Source organism: Crocodylus porosus, unplaced genomic scaffold (genome assembly GCF_001723895.1).
Source record: "Crocodylus porosus isolate Cpor-Errol unplaced genomic scaffold, CroPor_comp1, whole genome shotgun sequence".
In the NCBI taxonomy this organism is placed as follows: domain Eukaryota; kingdom Metazoa; phylum Chordata; order Crocodylia; family Crocodylidae; genus Crocodylus; species Crocodylus porosus.
Genome location: NW_017728948.1, coordinates 5,246,920 through 5,259,319, shown reverse-complemented (window position 1 = coordinate 5,259,319; position 12,400 = coordinate 5,246,920). Strand labels below are relative to the sequence as shown.

The 12,400-nt window shown below is 43.3% G+C and overlaps 1 protein-coding gene across 1 annotated transcript in view; it reads right to left on the bottom strand.

Moving 5' to 3' along the window:
* LOC109322388 (natural killer cells antigen CD94-like) overlaps nucleotides 1-8,850 on the bottom strand; it is a 10,571-nt gene extending 1,721 nt beyond the window's left edge. The window contains exons 1-4 of the mRNA XM_019553470.1: nucleotides 8,704-8,850; nucleotides 8,201-8,299; nucleotides 6,367-6,465; nucleotides 3,613-3,767 (exon numbers count right to left, since the gene is read on the bottom strand). Of these exons, the coding sequence (XP_019409015.1) occupies nucleotides 3,613-3,767; nucleotides 6,367-6,465; nucleotides 8,201-8,299; nucleotides 8,704-8,797 (447 nt within the window). The 5' untranslated portion in view covers nucleotides 8,798-8,850. The remainder of the gene's footprint in view (nucleotides 1-3,612; nucleotides 3,768-6,366; nucleotides 6,466-8,200; nucleotides 8,300-8,703) is intronic.
* Between the last annotated feature and the right edge of the window lie 3,550 nt (nucleotides 8,851-12,400).

Sequence of the window (12,400 nt, the reverse complement as noted above, 5' to 3'; positions counted from 1 at the left end):
CCTGAACAAGAGCTGATTAGGGGAAGAACTTACAAAAGACAATGAAGATGCAGTGGGAGATGCACCTAAATCCCTCCAGACAAGTGTGATAAAGACTGAAGCAACTCCCCTGATCTCATTTGCATCAGAGATAGAACCAGATGACAACTCATTTGCATGGGAGATGGGACAGGAAAGCACCTTCATTAGCATTCAGGATGGAGAACAGAGATTCCAAGGCAAGGACCACACTGAATTCTGGAACCAGAGAAGCGGGGGAGCACTGCATGATGGGAGATCCCTGCTCCAAATGCTAATCAACCCACGTCTGCACACACCCATCTCAGCAGTTATCAGACCAATTCCAGTAATGACTCCTTTATTGGTATCCAAAACACTGAATCTGTCTGTCTGTATTGTGAGGTCCCTCAGAGTAATGCCACCCATAGCCAGGAGTGATCATTTCCAATTATCCAGCATATGAGCCATCCTTTACCCATAAACAAGCCTAGTGTTCTCCCTTGAGCCATTGTTAGTTCTCTACAAAACCCCTACCCAAGCTCAAATTTCTGTCCTGGTGCTTGGATCCAAAAGCTGCACCAGTTCCACTCCTTTTCTTCCTGGAATCCCTTCATCAATCGTGGTGAGGAATCTGCCTATCTGCAAGCTCCAGCAAACACTGGGAAACTTGACTGGTTCAAGCTTCGCTGAGTGGTGAGATCCCAACTCTCTCTCTCTCTCACTCCAGGAACCTGAGTTTTGCTTTCTTACTCCAGGCATAGCTTTGTAAACCTGACTTTTGTTGGCTAACCTCAGGCACAGCTTTCTAAACTGGACTTTTGCTGATCACTCTCTCTCTGACTCCAGAAACCTGACTTCAACTCTCTTACTCCAGGCACAGCTTTCTAAACCTGACTTGCTGATCAAACATGAGCTAGACTTCCCCAAATACCTAATTGAAACTATGTAATAATATAACTGTTTTATTTGTCTCTCTTGTATGGCTATTACTACTGGTATCATCATAAGTTCATATACCTGGCAATAAATAACTTTTATGGTCAAGCTGGTTGCGATATTCTCTCCCTGAACCTTCCCCTTGACCTCCCCATTTGCTCTACAACAACACTTCTTTTACCTAAGCCAAAGATTCCTGTAATGCCCAAAACTACTGTGGGGTCTGCTCATCAAGGGAGTTACTGCTAGGACTATTGTAACAAGAGATTGGGACATGCTGAGTTTTGAGATGCATGAGGGTATCAACTGAAAGTGCTGATCAAACCCAACCTGCTCAGGCGTACTATATTAGCATGTATGTATGTGTGTCTAACTGCATTTATTATTGTCCTGCTAAAGTAAGGAATGAACTGAGTTCAAGGCACATGAGGGTGTTAGCCTATCAATGCTGAATAACCCGGCCTGGCTCAGGTGTGTCCTGTTAATCTGTGTGTGTATGTGCGGATATGTATTTGACTGATTCGGTGGTTGGAGGAACCCTGCTCCATTGAAACTGAGTCCTGCAAGATAGCTCCATTGGGGGTGAAGACTTGCAGAAGGGAAAGATACAGCTCCGTATAGAAACACAAGTAACACAAACAGCACATTGATAAAATTACAGAGACCCCAGAAATGTACCCCTAATAAATGATCACACCCCAAAGTGACTGGCAAATCTGGTAACAGGTACCTCATGGCCACTCCCTATGGGAAGGCTTTACTGGCTGGGGATCTAATCCAAAGCCCAATGAGGTCAGTGCAAGTCTTGTTATTGTTTTTGAGTAGCTTTGGGGCCATGGGTGACTGGTGCCTGTTGAGTCAGCGGGTCCCCCAGCAGCCAATCCTACTGACCGGAGGGGTCCCCCAGTGGCCAATCCTACTGATGGTGGTGGAGGAGGAGTCCCCCACAGCCAATCTCACTCACCAAAAAGCAGCCGCACTGCTTCTGGAAGTCCTGCAGCCGCTTTTGCAGGTGGCCCCACTCCCCGTCCATGCTTGCAGGGGGGGCACTGGTGCTCCCACCTGCCACCCCGCCCACTGGCTAAACAGGGAGCACGGCCTGACAGGAGGTGCACCAGTGCTCTCAGGGGGTGCATGTGCCCCCCATGCACCCACTATGCATCACCACTGGATCAGGCTTCTGGGCCAAAGAGCAGGAGAGAGGACTGATCCAGCCCAGAGATCTTGCACAACACTGAGCAGTGCTGACCCTTTAGCATATCATTACGTTATATCAGTCACAGTTAACACTTCTGCAAAAATTTTTTGTAGAATGCAAAATCTGTCCAAAGATTATTGACTGGCTGGAATACTGCATATAATATGCCCTGTTATAAAATCCTATTTTTCTGTTGCTTTGCCAAACTTTTAGTGCGTGAGCTGAAATTTTACAAGACGGGTTTCTTGTCAGGGTAGTTTTTTTTTCTGTTTCTAAGTTGTGGCTAAATCAGTTCAGTTCATTTTTAGAACAAAACTAGAGAAAATACATGATCTTTACCATTTTTAAAAAATGCTGAGAAGTTACTATAGAAAACCTGACTTTTGTCATTTATTAGACAACAGAGACTTGATAGTTGCCAAAGGGGTGGTTTGTGTTTCAGGTATATGTGCCCATGCTGTATTTTTTAAACTGACCTTCAGAGTAGGGTTTCAACAGTGTCCAGTAAGAAGACAAGATGCCATCTATTGATAACTCAGGATAAAAGAGATACTGTATAACTGTTCACCAAATGAATGCCATTCACTGTGCACAGTGCAGGAGGGCGCTTGGCAAAAAATGGAATGTGATCATAGAGATAACATCTGTACCATAATGTGTACTCTCAGGCAACAGGGAATAAAGTAGTTGAGACCATCATTCTAGTATTTCTTGACTTTTCAATGCTTGACTTGGAAGTCTTAATAATACAGTTTTAATATAGCTTTTATGGGTACTTTGATAAAATTCAGCATGTGCCATATTTTTTTGCTATGTTGAGTGGAAACCTCTTAGTGTAGTGACAGATATTTAAACAGAAAAATGTAATGAGGAGGAGTTTAAGGACTGAACTGATGAAGCAGTAATCTAACACCAGATCTATTTCTACTGCTGAACATGAAAACTACATTTGTGAATTGGTTGCAAAGAGTTCACTACCCTTTCGAGCCTGGCAAATTTATTCCAATGTGCAGGAACATCCTTTTTGGGCCATTCCTAGGTGAAGAATTTTTTGCCAAGTTGGCTGTGGTACGAAAAGCCATAACAGAAGGGTCAATATTTGGCCCTTTTTATTAGTAGTAGTTTTCTACCCAGAAAACCTTGAAACCACCAAGAGAGAGTACCAAACCCCATAAAAGTGAACAGTAGTTTTGGAGGGAATCAGTAACTGGGATCCAGACCTTAGGACGGAAAAACATAAAGATTTTCCTCTGTGTTTACACGCAGGCTATGGAAAAGGAGTCCATGCTACGGGATTCACCCTAAGAACCACGCTGCTAACTCACTCCCAGTCCTTGGGTGAGCTATTCCTGATCTGCTGCCACCATGGTGGGCAGAATCTGGCTACACCCTGAAAGACGGCATTGATAAATGTTTGCACTGCAGCCCCAGCCACAAACTCTGAGGCCAGTTCTGGGGAGCAAAGGCAAAGTGCTCACCAGTTCTTCCTTATTTTTGATGTCAAGGAGTTTGGAGTCCAAAGAAGTACAATAATCTTTACTCTCTTGCCAGGATTTCCAGTCATTAGTGAAGAGGTAACAGAAGTGTCCATGTGGTTGCCATTCCTTCTTTGGACATGCACTGGTTGTATCCCCTTGAGAAAAAAACCCCACAGTTACACTCTTTTGAGAACTTCATTTCTGTGTGCTGATGTGTGCAACATAATCCCAGATGGTTAGGACGGGTGTCATTTCATGACTTATGCATGTGCCCCTTGTGTTGAATTGCAGAAAATTGGACCTGCTTGCAGTGCATAACAAGCAAAGGTCACACCTGGGACAAATACTGTGGGGGGTGCATGGTTCATGAGTGAGACCCAGGGAGCACGTGCGGGTTCCAAGAGTGTGGGAGGTGAGGGGAACACATGCGATTCCAAGAGCTGCAGGGTGCATGGGCATAGGGAGAAGCAGTCTTACCCATGCTGGCAACTCCCAAACAGTCCCTGGCTGAGCTGCTGCTGCTGATGCCACAGCCATGCACTCTGCCAGCCCCAGCTGTTGCTCTGAAAGCAGCAACAGCAGCAGCTGGGGACTGAACTGGAATTCCTGGCATGGGTAAGCTGCTGGGCACAGATGCTGCAGAGTTAAGGGGCAATTCCAGTTCCCCCTCTGTCTTGATGCCTGGGGTGGCTGTCCCTCTCACCTACCCATAGCTGTGCTACAGCTTGGTTATGACTAATTTCTGTTCTCCCTGACAGAGGCCTGCAGCAAGGAGAGGTAACAGAAGTGTCCATGTGGTTGCCATTTCTCTGGATATGAACTGGTTTTATCTCCTTAAAAAGAAAACACATGTATAGTATTTTGAGATATTTTGTTTCTCTGTGCTGATGTGAGCAACATAATCCCAGATGGCTAGGACAGGTGTTATTTCATGGCTTGCGCATGTGCCCCTTGTGTTGAATTGAATACAGTTTGACATGCCTGCAATGCACAGCAAGCAGAGTTCATACCTGGGACAAACCCTGTTGGGGTGCATGGTTCCACAAGTGAGACCCAGGGAATGTGTGCGGGTTCCAAGATTGTGGAGGGGTGGAAAACACATGTGATTCCAAGAGCTGCAGGGCGCATGGATGCAGGGAGCACAAGTCTTCCCCATGCTGGCAACTCCTAAACAGTCTCTGGCTGAGCTGCTGCTTATGGCACAGCCATGTACTCTACCTGCCCCTGCAGTTGCTCTTAAAGCAGCGAAAGCAGCAGCTGGGGACTGTTTTGGAATTCTTGGCATGGGTAAGCTGCTGGAGTACATAGTCTCCTGGAGTAGGGGGGCAATTCCAGTTCTCCTTCTAACTTGGTGCCTTGGGTGGGTGTCCCTCTCACCCGCCTCAGTTGTGCTACAGCTTGGGTTGCACTCCTTGCTGCCTTTTTGTGGTGCAGTCTTATGAGTAAGAGAACAGTGTGTTACAGAAGCAAATGCTTGCAAGGACTTCTAGGGACAAGGACAGTGTGAAACAGAATTGTGCTTAGTGCATAAGTCCACTTAGATGCCTGATGCATAGAAAATAATCTGGCCTTGTATCTGTTAGGCAAATTTGTAATTAGTTACTTATATTCTTGCTCCCTACGGTATTTTTTATTATTTGAGTTTTATCCAGCTGTTATCCAGTTGTCCTGCTGAGGTGGGCAACATGGCTGTTCACTGACTTTCAGGTAAATCCCTGTATTCCAAGCTAATACTGTGATGTGATCACACTAAGTAAAGGTCTCCACGTGGTATTCTTTAATTTGTTTCCCATCTTGGTCCCCACAATAGAAGCAGCAACACAAGACAGGTGTGGGGAGCTCTAATACATCCTATCCTACTTGGTGCAGAGTAGCTGAGTAAAATGAATGAAGATTGTATATTTTCTTGCTTAAGCCTTTTGAGGAAGCAGTAAGTGCAGGAGGATCAGATGCAGGGTGACCACCTGTCTTTCACTGGGCAGGAAAGTGCTGGAATTGGAACCTCAGGTCCTGGTCCTGGGCTGCATGACTCGGGGGCAGCATTTGTCCTGGATTTGCAGAGTCATGCACAGATCAGTAGAGAAAAGGCAGGTTTCCCCTTGTAGGCTGACAGCATTCCAGTCTGCAAGGGGCTATTTGGTGTTGCAGGGAGTGCCATGTGCACGTGTGTACCCGCACACATGCACATGGCCGGGAATAAAGCCAGGCGGTGCTGAGAGCTACTCCATACAGGTAAGTCTATGGGCAGGGAGGAATGGGGGGCAGAGGGCAGATTGAGACCTCCACTATGAGGGGATGGGGCAGGGGCTGGGAGCACTGCTTAGCCAGGGTGGTGCATGGGGCCAAGGCATGGAGCGGAACAGAGCCACAGGTGGTTCATCCAGAGGGTATGGGGGGTGGCTTCCTGCCACTGCATGCACCCCCAGGAGGGTAGGGGGGCACATGCCTCCCCAAATCTGTGTTTGGAGCAGGGGCAGATATAAACTGCCTGCTGCAGCCTTGGGGCTCCCCACCCTGCTGCCCTCCTCCTGGGAATGCCATGCCACCATGGTGAGGCACTCCCTGCCTGCCTGGCAGCACTGGGGGTGGCAGCATTGTCAAGTTGTGCCCCCACTTCTGCTAGGTTGGCAGGGGGCATGCAGATGGCAATATTATGGGATACACTGACGCTATTAGAAATTTTGTCTATCATTTTTTTAAACAACCAGGAGGGAGCTAGGCAAGAGAGACATCAAATTCAACAAAAATATTTACCTCTGGTGGTGGTGTATGCTTTTTGATATCCAGTTATTCCCTTACCTTCCTGATGGGTACCGTTTCCCTGGCTTCCGTGTGGGTTGGAATCCCGGAAAACTTGAATTCACAAATAACAGGACAGTGGTTTGTACCAATTAAAATAAAACAAGTTGAAATACATTTTGCGCATGAAGGAAACTGAGCTGGAATCATGGTATTGCTCTATATCCTTGCAAAATGGATTTTTTAACAGTGATTGCTTTTATTATGTTTTTCCAGTATTCTGTTCACAAATACAGGAGTTTTAACTCTTACTCCTTAATGTGAATGGAAAAACCTTCCTGGAATATTTATAAAAAAGTTATACAATTGTTAGAGCCTGATTTACCTCGTCTGTACATTAGTACAATGTTAGTGAATGGACATTGACACTAAAATGGATTCATACATGGGTAAATAAGGGCCCTTACTCATATTCCTCCAGAATGCTCACATAGGAAACTAAGACTACTGCTGTTCCCAGTAGTATTAGGCAGAAGATCCCCAGAATTCCTGCAGTGAGCCTCCAGGCAAAGGATGGAGCAGGAGAATCTGAGTGGGACACTCTATCTGCTCCAGCTGTCCTCTTAAAGCAGCAGCAGATGGGGACTGTTTTGCAATTCTTGGCACGGGTAAGCTGCTGGTGTGCAGACCCTGCAGAGGTAGGGGGGACTATTCCGATGCCGCCTACTAAGTTGGTGCCTGGGATTGGTGTCCCTCTCACCCACCCCTAATGCTACAGCCTGCTTGTGACTGATTCCTGTGCTACCTGACTCCAAGGCCTCTTTGCTGAGCCATGACAGCTAGTTCAGAATCCAGGATTATGTATGTATAGTTAAGGTTACTTTTCCCCAGGTGCATTACCTTGCACTTATTGACACTAATGTTCATCTGGCATTTTTTTGCCCACTCAGTTAGGTTGGTGATATCTTCCTGCAACTCTTTTCTGTCAGCTTGGGATTTGACTACCCAGAATAATTTTGTATCATTCACAAACTTAGAGATTTCACTGTGCACACATTTTTCTAGTTCATTGATGAAAATGTTGTGAGCCAAGCAAAGATTGAGCCAAGCACAGAAAACTGATTGATTGGCTGATGAAAATAGAGCCAAGCACAGATCTCTCTGGGCCCAATTTGACTGCCCTCCATCCTGAAAAGTAACCATTTAGCCCTGTCCTTTCGTTCCTATCTTTTAACCAGATCTCAGTCCATGAAAAAAAAACTTCCCTCCAATCCCATGACCACTTCATTTTTAAAAAATCCTGTGGTGAGGGATTTTGTCAAAGCTTTTTGAAAGTCCAAATATATTATGTCAAGTGGATCTCCCTTGTCCACATGCTTATTAACACCAGCAGTTTGATGAAGCAGGATTTCCTTGTACAAAAACTATGTTGATTTTTCACTGGCATATTATATTTGCCCATGTGACTACTGATTCTGTTCTTTATCATAGAGTCTACCAACTTGCTGGGGATGGAAGAGAGACTTCCTGGTCTGTAGTTCCTAGGATCATTTCTGTAGTCCTTTTTGAATATGGGTGTTAAATTGGCAAGCTGCCAGTCCTCTGACACAGAGGCCATTTATAATGATACTATAGCTAAGCAACAGCATACTCTGTATACATAGGCCTACCAATACTGTGAAATGAAATGAAGTTTTTAGAAGAATGGTTATTTCAGAAGACTCACAATGGTCAGGTAGCTGATTTATGCCAGTTTTACGTAATTGTGAACATGGTGGATTGAAATTATATACCACCAAATTAATTTTTGGGAGAATCAGGCTTCTGGAGACTCTCCTTCAATACCTACATTTGGCAGACAAGGCCCTTGCAGCTCCCACTAAAAGCAGGCAGAGGATCCCCAATAGCACAGCAATGGTCTTCCAAGGAGAAGGTGGTGCAGGAGATGCTAAGGAGAAGAAAATGAACATGGAAATGGGCAAAGTTTCTGTGTCAGAGTCAAGTCTCTCTGGGCAGCACCTAGCTGTGAGTATGACCACTAGGGCTGAGTCCTATTTTCAGATCTCTGTGTATAGAATGGTTTGGATAGAGCTCAATCTTCCTCAGGCAGAGGGTTGGACTAGATGAACTCTGAAGGTCCCTTTCAGGTCTACTTCTCTATGATTTCTATGATCATCCATCCTGATTTGGTTCCTGCTCCTTTCTCAGCAGCATTAAGCAAGATAGCAGGGGAATGAGCATCTTTATTTTTCTGCTCCAAAAATCTGAACAGAGTCAATAGTTATGGGAAGAGCTTTGAATGGCGGCAGTAAAAGAGTAAAACTCAACATCTTGTTAACACCCATACAGTACCTTTGCTCTGGGAGTTCCTTGGTCTTTCTCTCATCTGCTGCATTGATGTATTTTGAGGTTTCGGGTCCATGCAAATCACTTCCTGTCCACTCATTTCTGGAGAACTGAATCTGTGGATTTTGTTCTAGTGGATTGTAATAGAAGATATCATTTGATTAAAAAATGTGCCTGTGAGGAATATATCACGCTAAGTGAGAACTACGAGGCCACTGCAATGGTTGGTTTTACTATTCTGCCATTCCATTTTCCTTTTCCATTAATTTCTCCTCTGTTTAAATGTATACATAAAATGAAATCCTGTTTAGTTGCCTCTGAGGGTCACAACAGTTGATGCTACAGTAAAATACCATTGGCTATTTACTGATTAAACTGAAAGTTTGTCAGGGCTATGACAGAACCTTGCAATGTGTTCATGTACGTTTGTGTAGGAGGTCTTTTCTGTCTCTCAGTTCTTTGTTTCATAAAGTAAACTGGTAATAATTAAACATATGATGTGATCCCCTGGATTCTCTCCTACTAAATGATACTGGACCTCCATGGCACAATTGTTACTGTCATTAGTACTTCTTTTTGAAAGTACTAAATGATGGCACAATAACAGCCATTGCTGCCTCATACCAGCAGCACACAGTTCTTTTTGGCCACTACATCATCATAGCAATGCACTATACCAAAGGAGCACGTTACTATGGCAATGTAGCAGGGTCATCAAGGTTTGTGCCTGTCGACACTACATCACCATAGTGCATTGCTATTGTGACATAGTACCTCATGTATACATGCCCACTAACCAGTATATAGAAAACTGCAATCTAAAGGGTTTATTGCTTTAAGAACATGTGTTTATGCTATTGTAGGAATAACACTATTAGTTCCATAGTCTTTTAATTCTTACTGTAATATATTCACTTTCACTAATCTAGATCAGTCCTTTATTTATAGAGTCTATCGGGGCACTACAAGTTTGTTCTGTACATTGTTGGTATATCACTCATGTTTGTTGAGCAACTTTATGTCAGTGGGTGAATCTACACAAGACACTGACTAAGCAGTAGCCTATTACTGCGCAGTAGTGTCTCGTGGCAAAACCTGTGCTAATACACTACTTCGCAGTAGTATTAGATGTTCGCTGGTGCTACTGTGCATTTATTTAGTACTTGATTATACAAGTACTAAATAAATGTGCAGTAACCACTGCACAGTAGCGTCTCATGTAGATGCACCCAGTGAGTACTTTTGATCCCAGATGACATTAAGATGATTTAAGGGTACTCAGCATCTTAGTAGGTCCTCTCCAGTCATCCTTTTCTTTTTGATATATCTCAAGTGATTTTCCTCCTGCCAGTTCTTTTCAGAAACTACTGCATGGTCCCTCACTGGTAATAATGTTTCTGGTATCTATATTCCAACGCACTTGTATTTCATATTTTCAATAGTAGTAGTAATGCAAACTACATGCTGGGTTAATCCAATTTAGCTGTGTCATGATCTCCAAACTGGGTATTTTCTTCATTGGTAAGCATACTTTTACCTACGTCCACTTTTTAAAAAATTCTTTAATATTTTATAGGTTATTTTGTTTTAGCTCTTTATTGTCAATCTTCCTTTTCTTTGAATCCTCTCAGATTTCACAATGATTTTGCTACAAATAGATGTGTGTAAATACATTTATTGACATACCTTTATTCAAATTATTTCTGATAGTTTCAGATATCTTTTTCTCCAGGTAGAGTAGCTTGCTTTTTGCATGAACTGGTTTTCATTTTATTTCTCATCAACATTTCTGATTTCTTTTAGATACTATTTCCCTGTCCTTAAAGATGTTTGCAACACTGTCCTATCTAATATTTCATTGTTTTTTAACTTGCCATTTGTTACTGATTATTAATCATTATCTTCTTTGATGCACCCTCACACATTGTATATGAGATTTGCCTTTCTAATGTTCATCCCTTGACACATTTTCAGTGGAAACAACTTCATACAGAACAGTCCATGCAATCTACTTTTGGAATCATGTTTACTCGAAACTCTGTATCAAAAACGTTGCCACTATCTGTACACACTGAATTCATCACCATATTCCTTGTATGTCCTACCTCACTGCCAGAGTTAAACTTACAGGTTTTGCTTTGGAATTTGAAAAGAGCTAGTGATAGGCCAAATGTCTTCCCAAAAGACAGCATTTGTTCATGAACCCAGAAGTTTAGCCCAGACCCATCTCAGTGCCTATCACATTATATCAAAGAAGATCAGAATGTTAAACCAAAGAAAGAGAATTCCTATATCACATGGTCAGTATTGAAAGTAAATATTTAAATGCACCATTGTTATGGCTTGCACTAAATGATAAACCAAGAAATGCTATTTACACAGCCCATCTAAGAATTATCATCATGCGTATCTTGAATTAGAAAAGCAAATACATTTTCCCTATAGTAATATATTTTTTTACAAATATATGCATAAAGTAGTTTTGCTTGTACCTGTAGATAGTCGGGAAGAAGTTGGAGCGCTGAAATTGCTGTTTCTGTGCTCTCCTGTATTATAAATCTCCAGGGACACAGTCTGACATCACCCTCCCCTGACTGTCCTAAATCAACATAGGACAGCAGAAGTCAAGAGCAGAAGATGTCTATGCTGTTTTTATGTTCCTGCTGTAAGCACACAGGAAGTTCGTAAGTTAATTTGAGAACAGTTGTCCAGAGCCTGTGCACTCAAAATAAAAGTACTTTCATCTTTGAGTTAAAGGGGTGTTGTCTAAATCTATGGCATTAAACTCACAGTTTAGTGACAGCCATTTAAGTACTTAAGGTAAGGTGTCTGTGACACACTGGATGTGTCTACATGAGACACTTAGTGTACAGTAGACTAATTCTACTGCATATTAGTGTGCAATGGCAAAAGTCAAGCTAATGTACTAATGAGCAGTAGAATTGGCCTACTGCCTATTAAGCATCAGAAGAAGAACCTGCACCTTTGCTACTGTGCAGTAGCACCAACTACTGAGCGTTTAGTTCATATCTCATATTACAGGCATTAAACTTATGATGCAGTAGCAAAGGAGCATTAGTGCACATGTACATGCACCCACTGAACAGGACTCCAAACATTTTTCAACACTGTATGAAAATGGGGTCTGAGTGTTTTCAAAAGCATCTGTTAGTAGATGTGAAGCTCTAGGTTTTGGGATATTTAAAATATTGGCTGCAAAATTCACTAGGAAGATGTTGGAGGGAAAATATCTAAACCGTCTCTGGGACATGTTTTAACAGATTTGTGGTTTTCTTTCTACATCCTATGAGTATATGATGAATAGGCTCAGAACTAGCTGCTTCAGTGTCACCAGTGCCAGCAAAGCCATTGTTTATCACTAGTATTGCCAAGGCCAGTTCCACCTGCATATTCATTCCTGTTTCAGCAGAGTGTGTGATGCCAGAGCCCAGGAGACTGGAAAGTGTCCGGCCAAGATTCAAAGTGGTGAGAGATGACATAGATTCACAGATTCATAGATTCATAGATGCTAGGGTTGGAAGGGACCTCAATAGATCATCGAGTCCGACCCCCTGCATAAGCAGGAAAGAGTGCTGGGCATACATTACCCCAGCTAGATACACATTAGCCTTCGCTTGAAGACCCCCAGGGTAGGGGAGAGCACCACCTCCCTTGGGAGCCCGTTCCAGACCTTGGCCACTCG